The 17,201-nt window shown below is 37.5% G+C and overlaps 1 protein-coding gene across 1 annotated transcript; it reads right to left on the reverse strand.

Annotated features, from left to right (window-relative positions):
- Positions 1-468: 468 nt before the first annotated feature.
- Positions 469-12,107, reverse strand: LOC140144554 (uncharacterized). The gene is made up of 4 exons (XM_072166372.1): positions 11,861-12,107; positions 4,311-4,785; positions 2,490-2,592; positions 469-485 (listed from the first exon to the last, which is right to left on the reverse strand). The coding sequence occupies exons 1-4, from the start codon at positions 11,869-11,871 to the stop codon at positions 469-471; spliced, it is 606 nt and encodes a 201-aa protein (XP_072022473.1). The 5' UTR covers positions 11,872-12,107.
- Positions 12,108-17,201: the final 5,094 nt, after the last annotated feature.

Below are 17,201 nucleotides of genomic sequence, written 5' to 3' on the forward strand. Positions count from 1 at the left end.
CATGTTATAATCGGGTAATTAATATGACACAGTGACGAAAATAGTGTGGACTGGGTCTTAATAAATCCCCGGAATAAATCATCCCTTCACATAAGGGGTATCTCAATGAATGATTATGTTCAGTTGAATGAGATTACCTCTCTTGAAGGGATTAAACTAGATCAAGTGCCCATGTCAAACTTGGTATCTTTTGTATTATCTCATCTAAGGTGTTCTGGTGAGTCACTATGAAGTGATTATGTATGTAGTTAAGTACAATATATTTGATTAACAAACAACATACAGTAAATTTTGAAAAAAAGGATTGCATTTGAAATGAAAGAAAGAACTTTTGGTGTTTATCATGTGTTTGTAGCTAAAAAAATTCTAAATTTAAATGAATGAAAATTCACTTCAGATATTCAAGATAAGTTTATTCTTGTGTTTTGAACTGCCTTAATTGCTGAACTCAGTTTTTTTCTTATAATCTTAACAATATTTCCAAGCTGAAATGGAAGAGAAAAAAAATGATATCAAAACATGGTTTATTGCTGTGTAAAATGTTACTGTTAAGGCCTTAGAAAAGCATTTTTAGGTGCAAACAGGACCTCATGCATCAACCCTGTCTGAACAGAATGAGCCACAGATATTGGAACACAATATCTGTGGCTGAACAAACTTTAACATTGAGGATACATTACAATGTAGGGTTCAGTTGAAATGTGTATTGTCATTTTATATTTGCTGAGAAAATTAATAAATTCATTTTAATGTTGATACTGTTTTACTATGTAATGTATATTGCTTTATCTAATTTTACACTATTCCAATTTACCAAAGTATACACAAAATATATGTTGACTATAATATTGTGCCCATATAATAATATCAGTAACTCTCTGATCATTATGGAAATTATGGAAATGTGAGAATAACTTGAGTTTTGAAAAGCAAATTCTTGAACTTAGTGATTTGCCCAATCAGCCTCTCTTTTTCCATATCTAAAAGTATGTGTTGGGGTGGGGGTGGGTGTGGGGAGGTCTTTCATCACAAATATTAAAACAAAATAAAAATACTGAAAAGGGAAAAAAGAAAGAAAGTGCAAAAATATTAAAAATTATGCCCTATGCCAGGTCCAATTTTGGGCTGTTTGGATCAGACATACAGGCAAATCACAATTTCAGAAATACTTCAGTTTCTAACAGCATAAACTGTTAAGATAGCACGTCTACTAACATCCAATCATGAAATAAAATATGCATAATGTTGTGATTTTAGTATTTTAACATTAAATGTTGTAATTTCTCCATTCTCATGTTCACCAACCATGACCATTTCCAATCAATAAGCATGCCAGAGAGGCCAGAAATTTATGACCAGCTTAAGTCAACAATGTAATAATAGTGATAAGTGGGTGCCACTTATCTTCTAGACAGAAAGTCTGGGTGAGCTAAATCTCACTGGATTTACCTCGCCTTTCCTCGCCCTTTCTCGCCTTTCCTCGCCATTCCTCGCCTTTCCTCGCCATACTTGCCCAGGATCTGAGCAAGACTTAATTTAATTATCTCAACCTCGCCATTCCTCGCCCTTTTTTATAGGCTACCTCGCCTTTCCTCGCCCTTTATCGCCACACCTCGCCTTTTATCGCCAAAAATGGGTACTTTCTCGACTTTGTGGGTTTCTAGTGTAAATGACATGATCAATAGGTCTATACTGTAAAGCTAAGATTAACAAAATAGAATTTTTACTGAAAAATACACACATACATCGGTACTCATTTTATAATCCCTTTCCAAATAGCTACAAATTTCTTTTGTCGTGGACAAGATACCTACCCTGTCAGAAGTCCAATCATGTCTCCACATGAAAGATTGGCATGATGCCTGTAATGAAGTGTGACCTTCTAGCTGCAGATAAACTAGAAGGGTCAGGAATCCTTGGTGGTATGCTCTAGAGGGCTGCTGTGGCGAAGATGGCCAAAATCCCATTTTGACAAGTGGCACTGGGAGGGATTGGCATTTGCATTACCACTGTGCATTGGAAAACTTGCCCTGAGGAATGAGGAAAAACAAGTTTGTATGACAAGTAATTTTTGTTGCCTTTCTGCAAATCAACTTTCCTTAGGTATGATACAAACTATAATAAGTTAAATGAGTTGGTGCACAAGTCATAAAACACAAATCTTAAATATGGGGTATGTCATGTCCGAATAATATTAAATACATTCGAGGTAGTAGGTTAGCAGCATGTCAGTAAGTATCTTAGTTCAGCAAAGTACATTACATAAGTGTTAAAATCTAGGTTTCTAGAAAAAATGAAGTTAGGCTTGTACGTGTATGGCTTTTAAGTACAGAAAGCCAAAAAATAAGGTACCAGTTGTGTTCACCCCTGTATACACCCCTGTGAACATAACTTAATTTTTTGGCTTACTGTAGATACATGTGCTATATTCAGGTCAAAGTACAAGTGGATGCATTGCCTGCCTACATGTAATAATATGTAATGCTTACCACTTTCATCAATAACCTCCATTTCTGTGTTCATCTTGTGACTCTGGCACTTATGTGGCGATTGCTCAACTCTCCTTATGTATTGGTATGGCTCAAACATATCCTATATTAAACAAGTAAAAAGAATTCTTTTAGCAATGTTAAAAAAAATGTTCAATGTGTATAGCTACATGTAGGCATACAGGGTGTTCCAATGAAACAGAATCCATATTGCATCCTCTTTTTCTCACATTTCTCAAAGTTGATAAAATATATTTTGTTTTGAAAAGAAACATTTACCAAAAAAAATATTTCAATTGGCTCACAACTTTTGAAGATGCTCTTTTTAAGAAATGTACCAGTTTTTCACTGTGACCACATATAGGAGGTTTGGCTGCTTCAAAGATGGAAAAAGGAGTACACATTATACCATTCATGAATATTAAGCATTCCTCAATGATAACTTTAGAATTGAAACAGGCTTTACCGGTGGACTCATGGGCTATGGATTTTGTTAAGTCAGTGTAAAATTGTGGGCAAAATGGATGTGGGATTTTCTCTTGCTATACTTGCAATTACTAATTTTTCTTGGTCATTACAAGCCGACGACGAACGTCGGCTTGTTCTGTCTTCTTCCAATTCTTTCTTCTTCTTTCTTCTGGCAACCAATCAAAATGCTCTAGCTCTGCTAGGCATTGACAGATTTCAACCATATTTGACCCAAATGACCACTGTGTTAGGCCAAACCTTCCATTCGACTTTGACCTGGCTGTGACCTTTGACCTTGACCTTATGGTCAAAATGTTGATTTCACAAAAATGCTACTCCTTCCACAAATTACATGCAATGATCATGTGACTCATGCATATGAATCAACGTTAACCAGTGCTCATTTCGGTACATTTTGCAGGGGTCAGGTCAAAGAACAGCTGGGGTCAAATCTTAGCATTTCAATATCTGGACATCTGTAAGGGTTATGGGGCTCAATCTCGGTGACTACAAACTTTGTGACCAGGGAACAATTTGGAACATTCTGCAAGGGTAAGGTCAAAGATCATATCAGGGTCAAATCTTAAAATTGCATTTTCTGGACATCTGTAAGGAGTACGGGACTCAAATTCGGTGACAACAAACTTCATGACCAGGGGAAAACTTTTGGAATATTTGCAGGGGGTGGATACCTCCACAACACCAACACACCCTTAGCTAGATTTGTGGTCTAGGACCACCATTTGCCACTAGGTTATACTTTTATTTTTGGGGGGGCGGGCGATGGGGGTTGGGGTGACCATTTAAGTTGAGCATTTGCTCTGTATGGTTTGCCCACATTATTTGTCATGTACTGCATAGTAAAATAAACTGAAACTGAAATCAAATTATACATTTCTACACTTAAGAGCAAGAAGAAATGCATATAACAGGCACATCTCATAATCATTTCAGTATAATTTCCTTCACATTGTGTTTACCTCATATAGATTCCTGTCATCTGATTAGTTAAAAGTGTGGTCGTTGAATTGTATGTCTGCTCATGGAAACAAACTATTGACCGGTGTGCACCCTGATCCAAATACTGTGTGGCGGCCAGTGTACGCAGTTTTGGTGTACTAATACGAGTGGAACAATTACGCGTTTTGCGGTCAATCAAACCCTACACAATCGCACATCCACGTATATGTATATCAATTCGGTATAAAAAAACAAAACAAATATTAACTGCTTTATATTCAGGACATGGCTAAAATTATATAGGTCCGTGGTGGAGATCTCAAAACCATGCTATGACCCTAAAGCTTAACAATGCCCCTCATAGCAGTCAGTTTTTGTGTAATATGTACTTACACCAGTCCAAATTTGAATATTATGAAAGGGCTTGGCAGAGTGTTGATTGTGCACACATGTTGTGCACATCCTGGTTCTGCACTGTAGGCACTTCACCTCAAAATTGTTGCTATCATACGGGGCATCACATAGTGGGCAGTCCTCCAGGCGCGAGACACTTTGTTCCACCACAAAAGCATCAATAAATTTGTGCCTTAGTGATGCCCACTTTTGTACACTGTTCTCTTTCCTTCTCTCATGTGCAGTTGGTGCATCGGCTTGGGGGACATTAACTGGATCCGGATTCAAATCCTGCTGTTGTTGCACTACTGGAAATTGAAGAATGTTTTCTTCATTGATGTCTGGCTCAGCAGAAGTCGTACATGTCAGTAGTTCTGATATTGTCTTTTTTCCGACTGTTCTTCTACCTCTTGGCGTTATCTTCAATTCTTCAATTGAAGAATCCTGCACGACAAGTCGTGGCCGCTTTGTATTTCTATAAAGAAAATAGAAAATAGAACAAAACAAGATGAGAAAAGAACAAAAAGATATTTATGAAGAATTATTTATAGGCCTACTGCAAGATCAGTAGCCATTAAGCTTTACTCAAAATTGGGCAAATACAGATTTGTACAGATGTATGTTTTTTAAGAGTAGTATCGCTTGGCGACTAGTTTGCAAATATTTTAGGTTGCATACGGCAAGTGCATGTGGAAACATAGTAATCGCATTGGTAAAAATTTTGTCGCATTTGGTCGCTACAGGGCTGGCCACAAGGCTCGGTACTCGTGCCCATCCTTTTCAACGTGTAGTGTCCGACATGCGCAATACTCCCGAGTATTGCATCACTCTTTTGATTAACCATTCATTATAAAGAAGGATCTCGGCATGCCAAAGACAGTCTACTCATCTTTTTATCTGGTGAACAGATGCGCCAACCGAGGACTCAACATCTCACTCAATCGTACCAAACACTGAAGTTGCCCTTAAATGATTCGGATCTTACCTTTCTGAACGCGACCAAGACTGTTTCAAATCTGTGGTTGGTCACATGAGGCTGATCGGTTTAGAGTTATCATTGGTCTGAAAAATTAACTTTCTAATATTGATATTGAAACATATACCTCAACAGTTTTGGTCAATATCTCTACTAACTGGAACTATGAAAAAAAAAAGTTGAAAATGCATCCCGTATTCTGGAACAGCCAATTGATAGAAAAAACAATGAAGCAAATGTCAGCAGTTGTTTTCTACCAGGCTGTTTTTCTATCAATTTTGAAAATGTCTGTCCGTGATTAAACCGATCAGCCTCATATACAGTTTATTTTCTACTCGGGTCCAATTCAAGATATTTTGAATGCTCATGGAATGGTGTATGATGACGATACACAAGTGTACATGTATATCATGTCCATGCTGACATCAGAACTCCTATTGACAAAATGATGGAAGACCTGAATACGCGGATTTAGGGTTTGTGCCGAAATTCCTTCACACAATGCAATATGCGTATTGCATAACAAAGAATATTGATTTTAAAATCTCAAAAAGTATAGAGCATTGATGACAAGTAAAATATGTGTATTATACATGCAGGGGCAATGACTACAACTACTGCACTGGAAATTTTAATTCAGCACAGACAGCAGTTGTGGAGTTACAGTCAAAAATGAGGGAAAACCAATATTTGATCAATAATTCAACAACTCTTCCTATACCTTTGTACAGGAGCCAACCGTTGTTAAACCGTGATGAACCCACACTTTTACTGTAGCGTATACTCGACGCATAAGCGAGACTACGCGTTCTGCGCGAGAGCGTAAAATTCGTCATGCCTGGAACCTTTGTGCGTATGCCAGCTTACAAGTTGAATTCAGTATTTTTCAGGTAGCGGCTAAACAATGCCGGTTTATTCTGTAGTTTTATTGCTGATATCAAAAGAGAAATCATCGAAGTTTTTGAAAGGCTGAGTGGCAATGATTAACTGACATTCCTCGTAAAATAATCGTGAATTATACGATATTTAGCTTCTTTTCATTGTTGAAAGGATTCAATCATGTTTCACCGTTGTTCACCACCGTTTAACAACTTCGCGTCGGCGCGTCTGCGTGGTTTACTTCGCCGGCCCTCAAGTAAACCACGCAGACGACGCAGCCGCATCGTTGTTAAACGGAGATGAACAACGGTGAAACATGATTGAATCCCTAAATCAATAACTACTTGCCTGAGTTGCTGAATTTTCAGTGCAGTAGTTGTAGTCCCCCCTATAATATACATATCTTACTTGTCACCAATGCGCTATAATTTTTGAGAGAAATGCAAAAATAGGCACAAAATTGGCCAGGGGTGTAGTACCCCTTTTATTATTGTCTAATTATATTGACATATTGTCTGATCTGGACCTCTTGGGAGATCAGTACTTATGTACTGAAAGAGCTTTCCAGAATAATGATAGATGAATGAATGAATGAATGAATGATCAGTCCGCTAGCACAAAAGCCATTGCGTCAATAGAAGCCCCCCCCAAAAAATATGCGCATGTTGAGTTATACATGTAGGCCTTTATAGATGACATTCCCATAAAAAAGTGAAATTTTTGAATTCTTAATTTCATGGTATATGACTGTGAGACTATAAGTCGACTTTCAAATCCTTGAAAGTACTTATTAAAAAGAGGTTTATTTTATAAATAACAGTTAAGCAATGATAATCCCTAGATTCAATCCTGTGTATTGCATGAAACTAATTGGCCCATTACTCTGAATAGCAATTTTGTAAAATTATCAAGGTATCATTTACAAAATTATCTTGAAAAGTATTGATGCTATAATCTAATTTTGGTATCATTTTAAAGCTTGTCTAGTGCTTACATTTTATTCAAATCATGACATATCAAAAAAGTGACTTGTTCCTGGTTTTGTCAGAGCGGGTCACATATTTTCTTGACTGTATTATAATATGAAATGGTTTTAGTATCTAATTTTGAGTGTGTACTTACATGTATGCATTTCATGTAGTTTAAGATTTTAGCAATGTTCTTCTGTATCTTGGTTTTTCTATGCAAGCACCTTGGGGTAGTGTTTTCAATGTAAGGCGCATTTTATAAATCCCACTTATTATTATATTAAACAGTACTTTAAAAAAATTATAATATTATGTAGACAAATCCAATTTCTACTCATGAGTCACGATTTAGACAGTTTCATACTGAAGTCATGGGCTATTTATTCAACCATGGTAAGTATTATAGCAATGTAGTTGGGTATGCCCTTATTATGTAAAATGAGGTGGTCCTCTTTGCCATTACACGCTACAGAAATTCCATATTTTTCAAAGACTCTGATGATGGTTCCCTTCTATCAAATGACTATCATTGAAGACTGAGTTCCGCAGTCTATTTCAAAATACTGACTTCGTTTTACATCAAGAAGAACATACATGTAATAACTGCGACTTAAACGTGATAGACATGCTTATTAACCGCAAAGAAATCTTTTGCATTTTATAATTTTATTCTTATCCATTATACTTTTATGATTTTGTGCAATACGAAAAATAAAATACAAAGAGCGTGTTTCTAGTGAGCCAGATTATGCAATATTTAGCTGGACTGCCACGCAGTCTATATTTGTTTCTGTTTTACTCAGCATTGCAAAATCTACGCGGTAGTTTAGCTAAATAACGGAAAGATTGTCTCACTATAAACACGCTCATTGTGTAACAGGTAAAATCCCGCTCCGATTCAATTGTGCCTGTTACATGTACATTGTGTGCTTTATTGAATGGCCAAAAATACGCCAACAATGACATAACAGCAAGCCAAAGACGAATTCTGATCACCAAGAGCGTGTTTATAGTGAGCCAGATTATGCGGTATTTAGCTGAACTGCCACGCAGTCTATATTTGTTTAAATGTTTTACTAACCATTGCAAATCTAGACTACGCGGTAGTTTAGCTCAATAACGGAAATATTGTCTCACTATAAACACGCTCCAAGTGGGTTGGAGAAGTACGGTATGGAAGGACATTGACACTACAATGAAGGGAACCAGACACAGACCTACATGTACTGTACATTTTTCGAGGAGCATAACAAACACCAAATGGTGTCTTATGACCTTCGACATGCATGCATTCTTTTGTCGAGAGTTACATGGTCTTTCAATTTGTGCCAAGTGTCCTTGACAGATTTGATTATGCACCAGTGGTCATGAAAGGATTCAATAGATAACCTCTGCCCCAGTAATCCCAAGCTATTGTCTGAAATTGCTCCTCGGAAGATGTATCATCTATAGGCCTACTCCTCAAATGAAATTAAGTCATATAACGACCAAAAGATAAATAACTGACTATAATTGAGGACTAAGTTCCGCAGTCTAGGTGAAGCTGAGTCCTATCAAAATCAAACAGAAAACAATTTCGTGCCTAATTTTAACAGCGGGATTTTTTTCTCAAATGAATATCCAAGAACTATGTTTTTATTCAACATTTTTTATTCAACATTACTGAAAAAAAGTTTTTTATTAGACCGAGAATTTTCAAAGCAAAAAGGCGTATTTCTGAACTGTGCTGAGTTCAACATGTATCGACCGACTTTTAGCACGACTATGCGTAACAATTCGCAAGGGAAATGTTACGTGTATTCCGATTATCACTATGTCAGCTGGATCACGCTTTTGGGTTCTGCACCACGATCGATATGATCGCAACACAAAGTATATGGCATGCAACGCCATTTATTGTTCTATTGTGTCCCAGCTATGTCTGCCATTGAGGTGTAGCATGGGTGTAGGAATGCATGAAATTGGATGTAGGGGTGAAATTTTAAAGTTGATCCAATTATTCGCCAGCTTAAGTATTACGTGTAAGACACGAAATGAGCGTGTTATTTGCCTTCAAAAGGTGCGTGATCCAGTTACCAAGGAGTTATGTAACCACTCCACTTTTAATCCAACTGATCTCTAATTGTTCCTTTGGTAAAAATAAATAAATAAATAAATAAGCCCACAAAAAAACCTTCAAGAATTGTCAAATGTAGGCCTATATTCGTAGTTTTAAAAAAAGACCTGTAAAACAAACATGGCAGAGAAAAAAATCTAAATAGTGAAATACTGAACAGATTTGAACTTCATCGAGTCTCGAAGTCCGGAGTTTTCCAAACTGAGCTAATGGGGTTCAGACATACATTTGCAGGTTGAATTGTTCGTATATAGGTATGTGTTAAATAAATAACCCATGACACAGTATGAATAAAACAAAAAAGAAACAAAATAAAGCAAATAAAAAACAAAAAAGAATCAAAAAAAGAAATAATAAAGAAACAAAAAAAGAAACAAAATGAAAAACAAAGCAAAAAAAGTAGTTGAAAAAAATGAGTGTTAGATTAAATTTATCAAGAAAAGCTCAAACCCCAAAATAAAAAGAGAGCAACGGAAAAGTTTATAACGAGCCTCGTACTCCTGCACGGTTCGCTCTTCTTCAGATGATTCAAAGTCCGTCGCTTTACCAACTGAGCTAATGTGGTTAACACACCAATTTGTAGGTTTAATTGTTCGTATAGCTATATGTGTATCGATGATTTGCTCAAAACCCTTTACACTTTTGTCACTTTTGTGGATGGCGCTGTTCATTTTTTTCATTTTTGCACGTTTTCAAAAGCCCTCGATAGTAGGCACATGTGCTAACTATCGAGTGAATACGGTATTTTATTATAAATATAATGCATCCTTTCTTGCCTTCAAAGGTGTTTATCATGACTTTAGTGCCCGCTTTAGTGCATGCCCGACAGCCCCAGTACTATAAACATACTACGCCACACCGCCGGGAGTTCAAGCAATCAATTGTGCATCAATCAACAGCAGCATGTTACCCGCGGTATAAAAAAAGGGGGAGAAAGTGCACAGGTGCGAAATAGAAAGGGGCGAAAGTGCACGGGTCCAAAATTGAAAGGGTGTGAACCCGAAATTCCCCCTGAAACAGTTGTTCCTTCCTCTAGGGCCATGAATGCAGTATGTACGTAGAAATGGGGCACTCTGAACTCACGTCGCGGTGATGACGTCACACTGACGGCATCTATAGGAACAATTCACATTACGGCGACGATAACAGTCACAAGTACATGTAGCTACAAGTCTGGTCTTTTACATCCTGAAATGTGCTCACAATTTACAAACATGCACCCAAATATGTTTTGTTTAAAAGGGCATTTCGTGATCCACAGCCTCATCCCCTCACTTTTCTCAAAAAAAGTTGAGATTTTTATATAACCGTATAACTGGAACATGTACCGTACAAAATATTTCTTGGAGATTAATTCGTTTAACGAAATTACAACGTGAGGCCCCTATAATTCTATGGAGCAGTGTAATACACATAATTATGCATATTAAACTCGCAAACGCAAAATTGGAATGAACTGAAATTTTGGGAATATGCTTTTTTCGTGGATATGTAGTAATGTACTGCAAAATGTCATAAAAAGAGGATGCTAGGATCACAAAATACTCCTTTAAGTCTCATCTTCACGTGAGGAACGGTAGGAAGTGGTATTTATGAGAAAAGGTGGTATTTTAATTTTATGTGTAGGCCCTACCGCTTGTCCAAACACTCAAGTATCAGAGGATGGTCCACAATAGCGTGATTCACGTAACATGAATAGGGATTAAAAAGCTGTCACGTAGAACCATGTGCTTCTATTGTCCAATTTGCCATCAAGATTTCATATGGAAACAGTTCAGACCCAGAACAGGATCATGTCAGAAATATTAATATTTTGTTCTGGGTCTGATTATTCGGACTAGTCCAAAATATGCTTAGGAGTCTCAGACCTTCGTACGGACAAGGACAGTTAGTGGAAATCGTAGTGACGGAGGCGTGAGACAGTGAGTACCTCGGGCTAAAGTCACCCGATCCAAACCTGGGTGTCAAATCTGTCTAAACCGGGTCCGTGAGTAGAAATTGGATTTGTCTACATTTTTGTACATGAATTATGAACTTACTTTAGGTATCCTAGGTGAATTCAAATTTGCCATCAAATTGCATCGTTTTATATATCAAATTAAAGCCCTTGAGTAAACTAAGCCAAAACTGAAAACCTTTTTTTTCATAGCACTTTCCGTAGCAAAGTTACATCTTCTCAAAGATTGACTTTCATCAAAAAGATTCAGCTAGCAAAATTCCCCAAAACGGCATTTCGGGGGTGTTTCTAGATCTTAGTCTCATGGCGATGGCAGCTTTTTTAATGGAACTGCTATCAAAATCCTCTAAAATTCCATGCGACTTGATTATCACCATAAAAATCATATATTTGGGTCAAGTGAAGTATAGAAAACATATTTATGTAGGTTTCCTTCACCCACCTATTCTCGAAAAAAATTCAAATTTCTATGTAAATATGCATTGTGTTGGGGCCCGGTCTCGGCGAATTAAGCTGACTAGTAAATGTGTTAACTAAGGTTTGCCTAGGTTACCTACTTACTTTGCATGTTTGTGACTAATTTTCTAAATGCAATCCTGATGAATCTATTCCAACACAAAAAATACATGTAGTTGTAGAGCACGTAGAACTTACTTTTTAGACATGTTTAGTCATGACCAAAGAATGATGACCAGGGTCGGGAGTAGCTCGTTCACGTAGCGGTTGCGTTGTCATAAACGTACATGCCTGGCGATCGGAGTGTTATCGTCAGAGCACCTCGGTCCGACTAGATCGGGAGGATCAGCTTAATAACAGGTCAGCATTCAAAATGTCCGCAGAGCGACGGTAATTATAGTACAAGTAGCTTGCACGTTGCACCTCAGCTTGATGATTGATATTGTAGATTAAAAATCAATTAATTATAATACGTGGATATTTAACTAAATAAAAATTAAATCCCAGACATGCAAATCTCGCGGTAGAAAATATCACGAATAAGAAGCCTTATAATCCATGGGTTCCCACCGTGAACGGTATATTAATCAGTGACGTCATTGGTGTCTTTTGTGCCTGGATCTTCAAGCCTGGATCTGTGTTTAGTATGTTTATTTATTGTTTTAGGGGTGGTGCAATAATTATGTGTACCCCGGGGGTGAATTATAGGGGGGGCAAAGATTTTTTGGCAGGCCAAAAGGGGGGTCAAGCGATTTTTGGCAGGTCGAAAGGTCAAGCGATTTTTGGCAGGTGAAAGGGGGGGGGGCAAGCAATTTTTGGCACAGATATTTTGGGCACCATTTCTATATTACGCCCTAAAAAGGCGTAGGAAAACGTCACGAACACGTTCAAATATGCAAAATTTCCTGCTCGCTGCGCTCGCACTATATGTTAAGACAATTTAAGGTTTTAAATTCAGGTTCACAAAAATCTTGCATGTGTAAGGGGGGGGCAAAAGATTTTTGGCACGTCAAAGGGGGGGCAAAGGTTTTTGGCACGTCGAAGGGGGGGCAAAGATTTTGGCACGGCCAAAGGGGGGGGCAAGCGATTTTTGGCAGACCATTTTGATAATTCACCCCCCCGGGGGTACACATAATTATTGCACCACCCCTTATTACTTTATAATTTAAATAAAACTACTTTTTAACAAAAAGACAAGCTGAGAGAGAAAGCTGTGAGAGAAGAAATCTGAATGACAGAGCGAAAAAAATCCAAGAAGAAAAACCAAAAGAAAGACAGAGAGAAAAAGAATACAGGGCCATGCAATTTTTTTTTTTGGTCTGCCAAAAATTGCCCCAGGCCTAATTCAGCACCCCGTGGTACACCACCCCTAATTCTTGGGTGGGGAAAATTTGGCAAAAATCATGTGTGCGACCAGCATCATATCAATGGGTAATGCCCGATTCTTACTCCACATCGCAGTCAGGATCGCAGCGCGATGTGATGCTGCGATGCTATAAAGAATGAAATCCGAGCTAGGTTTTTACTTTATAACAGCGCGCTGAAATATCGCAGCCATGCACGTTTGTGATTGGCTACGGGAAAATCAAGGTCAGCAGAATGACCTTAACAGGAGATGCAGACCCCATGTGCTTTTAAAACATCGCAACATCGAGCAATGAATTGAAAATGTACATTTTTATTTCATCGCGCAATGATGCGATGTTTTAAAAGCATCGCATCATGCCCGGGGCATCACGCTGCAAAGTGGAGTAAGAATCGGACTTTAAGAGGGAAGGCGATGTTCTACTGAGGGAACTGCTGCAGTGGAGCTGGCTACGCATTGGAGCACACGATATACTATAGTCTGTCCACATAGAAGCACAAAGTAAATAGACCTCGGAAATTGGAGGTATGAGAATAATTATTTCTAGCGCAATGCTTCTTTGGCGCGCCAACTGCTGCGCGATTTGTACACCATGCTCTTTACGCGTCGCGTCGCGCTCGCGTGTGACGCAAAGCATCGACACCCGATGCCACAGATTTGGTTTGTACTTCTAAGTGGACAGACTGTAGTGAAAATTATAATATATAATATAATATAATATAATATAATATAATATAATATAATATAATATAATATAATATAATATGATATAATATAATATAAGGGGCTGTGCAATAATTATGACCCGGGGTTAAAATTTCCAAACGCTCCCTAAAAATTGCTTGCCCGTACCCCCCCCTCTCGGCCCGCCAAAAATCGCTTGCCCCCTCTCGGACTGCCAAAAATTAATTGCCCCCCTGAATTTGCAAACCTTAAATGGTCTGGATGCATGTTGCGAGCGCAGCGAGCAGGAAAATTTGCATATTTAAGCTTTACCGTACTGTTTTCCCAAAGCCTTTTTTAGAGCGTTTTATTAAAAAGGCGCCCCATGAATGTGCTCCCCTCTCGGCTTGCCAAAATTGCTTGCCCCCCCTCTCGGCTCGCCAAAAATTTCTTGCCCCCCCCCACAATTTTACTCTAAGGCTCAGAATTATTTCACAGCCGGCAGCCCCTAATAATATAATATAATATAATATAATATAATATAATATAATATAATATAATATAATATAATATAATATAATAATATAATATATAATTTGATATGATAATTTATTATTTTATTATTCTTTTTAAATTTTATTATTGCATAAAAAAATATAATTGCGTATTCGGGAGGCAACATCTGGGTCGGTAATGACGTCACTTGATTAATAATTCATATTACCGTTCACGGGTTTAAATACATGGGTTACAACCCATGCCCCAATTTTCATAGAGCTGCTGTTAGTTCATTCAGCTATATACAGCTCTATGCCAATTGAGCGAATGGTTGTAGCACTAATTACGAATGTGAAGCGGCTTCCAAAGGTGCTAAATTTAGTGCCAACTTTAGGCACCAAGTTTGCATTGAAGATTTGCAATAGTAGCCATTTTAGTCTTAAAATCTTATTTTACTAGAATTTATAAACGTAATCAGTTAACGTCTAACAATGTAAAAATTAAAACGTGTGATTTGAACGATGATGTTTGCGATTACGTGCGTATAAACACAGCTCAAAACGGTGTTAGAAGTTTAATGAATAGGGTAAATTGGGGTAAATGGAACGCTTAAGCAATAAATCATTTTCTGTGGTCAGGAGGGTATCCATATATGATTTTTGTTTGTTTCAATAAGTAGATAATATGTTTTTACAACTTGTTTTAACAGATAAACTCCCATTTTATGGCTTTGTTTCTTGTATCGGTCCAAATACATGCATGGTCATGGTGTTCCAGTTACCCCAACAAATTGGGGTAAATGGAACAGTGGGTTGGGTAATTGGAACAAGGGGCATTACTTGCAAGGAAGCTACATTCATAGCTATATTTACATTGAAAAGACATCAGAATATTTTATTTAACATATATTTTGTGACTAAACAAAAGATTAACAAAAATAATTTTGTTTTCATGTCTTTTTATAAACATGGTAAAATACCACGTAAAAATACACTTTCTCTCGATACATAACAGAAAAAATGGTTTTCAGATATTTAAAAAATCAATAGGAGGACTAATCTACCATGAATTAGTTATTTGTAGTATATAATTTCATAATAATTAAGCCAATTAGTAAAAAAAATATTAACATGTTATATATATTTGAAGTCAGTCAACCGTGTTCCATTTACCCCAAGTGGATCTGTTGTGGGGTAAATGGAACACCAAACTAATTAATTAGCTAATTAGCATATTAATTTGCATAATTTCATCATTAAAATCTGCTATTTTATTGTTTAAAACATTTTATGTTATTGTAGATAACAAACAAATTGCCAATATTGTAAGACAACTCTCAGCACAACATTCAAATATTTAGGAATCAATACCCTTAAATTAGTAATGTTCACTGAACCGTAGCTCCACTTCATGGTCAGTGACAACATTTGAGATTTTCTTCCACTCAAATACCGAGTAAACCCACGCTTGGGGTATGAAACGAAAGCAGAACGTATGGCGTTGGGGTAAATGGAACACTCGGTATGATGTTGCCCAATTTGTTTCTTGATTGAGGGAATTGTATTCTCAGCGTTCCATTTACCCCACCGTTCCATTTACCCCAATTTACCCTACACACACAAATTGGGCTTGTGGCTAATTTTATCACACATAGATGATAATTGTAAAATATTTTCATATATTTCATGCCAATTTTATTCAAATTCAAGATAATATAAAATAAAAAAAAAAAAAAAAAAAATAATTTGAACGAAATTGCGACCCCTATTTACAGGTAATGTCTACGCAGATCTATTTGGTGGTATGGCCTAGGCTATGTATCGCTAATTCTTTCAAAAACAGACTAAAAAGGTTAAATTGTTCTCTCGCATACGGTATGTTATGTAAAATAAGCTTTTCTTAAAGTTTATTAAAAGTTGATAATTTGATAGTTCAAAATTAGAAAGAACTTGACTGCAATTGACCACTAGGCCTACATTGCGTGCAAAGTCGAGGACGTTATTTTGTGGTCGGTACCTTCAAAAATAATGTCAACGGCAGGCGGTGGTGGAAGCGATATCGCTATACTTGACGTCGCCATTTCATTGGATTAACACATAATCATGAAATCTTTGACAAACAATTCTAAATTTGTTATGTGGTGTCAAAGCAAAATTATCTTACTCTAAAACCGGCGGAGTACGACAAAGTACCCCACTGCAAGTATGTTAATTTTCCATTTGTAATTGCCGTGTAGGCTATGATTGAGTGGGGCTGTCAGCCCTGTATCTTCGCCAGCCTCGTACGTCACGTGTTGCGTGTCCTATGCCGCCTGGTCAACGGTCGAAGTTCAGCATGCTCATGTAGTCTCTTTTGTATGCTGCAGATAAACATTCGCGTTGTGTGAGCAGAATCAACCTCTGCAACCAGGCGGTGGAGGAGACTAAAAAGTGAACGGTGTATAGCAAGCCGAATGATCAGTAATTATAAAAACCTGCACCCGACCCAGGATAAGAACAGTGGCAGCAACCCGGCTTTTCAATAACATTTGGTGGTGATGGTGACCCGGGATGGTGACTGGGGTTGTTGTGGCGCTGAAAAAATGGTACTGTATAGGCCATATTTTAATTGAAGCTGTTACAAAAAGTCAAACTCTAGTCCGAAATTCACGCGAAGATTGCAAAAAATGGTTTTTCCTTAGTGTAAGAGAGCACGAAATAGGTAGAGTTAGGGTTAGGATTTAGGGTTAGGGTAAAGGTTAGGGTTAGGGTTCGGATAAAGAATAGGGTTAGGATTAGAGTTGAGATTTGGTACACGAAAATGCCAGCAATTTAGTGCATTTTATTGGCATTTGTTCCCATGTCATATTGCGGGGGCCGGGGATAACTTTAATAATATTGACTGAGTCTCAATGAAATCCACGTGACCCCCTCCCATCAAAATTCAAAAGTTTCCAGAACTGAAATCTAGAAGACGGCAGCTATGATCTATCGATGTTATGAAAAGTATGACAACAATGCAGACAGTCTAAGT

This window comes from Amphiura filiformis, unplaced genomic scaffold, assembly GCF_039555335.1.
Source record: "Amphiura filiformis unplaced genomic scaffold, Afil_fr2py scaffold_63, whole genome shotgun sequence".
Lineage (NCBI taxonomy): Eukaryota > Metazoa > Echinodermata > Ophiuroidea > Amphilepidida > Amphiuridae > Amphiura > Amphiura filiformis.

Bases quoted from the DNA above. Each gene is read 5' to 3' on its own strand.
- LOC140144554 (XM_072166372.1), bottom strand. The intron at 2,593-4,310 runs GTAAGTACATAT...TGTTTAATATAG, and splicing joins ATATTCAAATTTGGACTGGT to GATATGTTTGAGCCATACCA.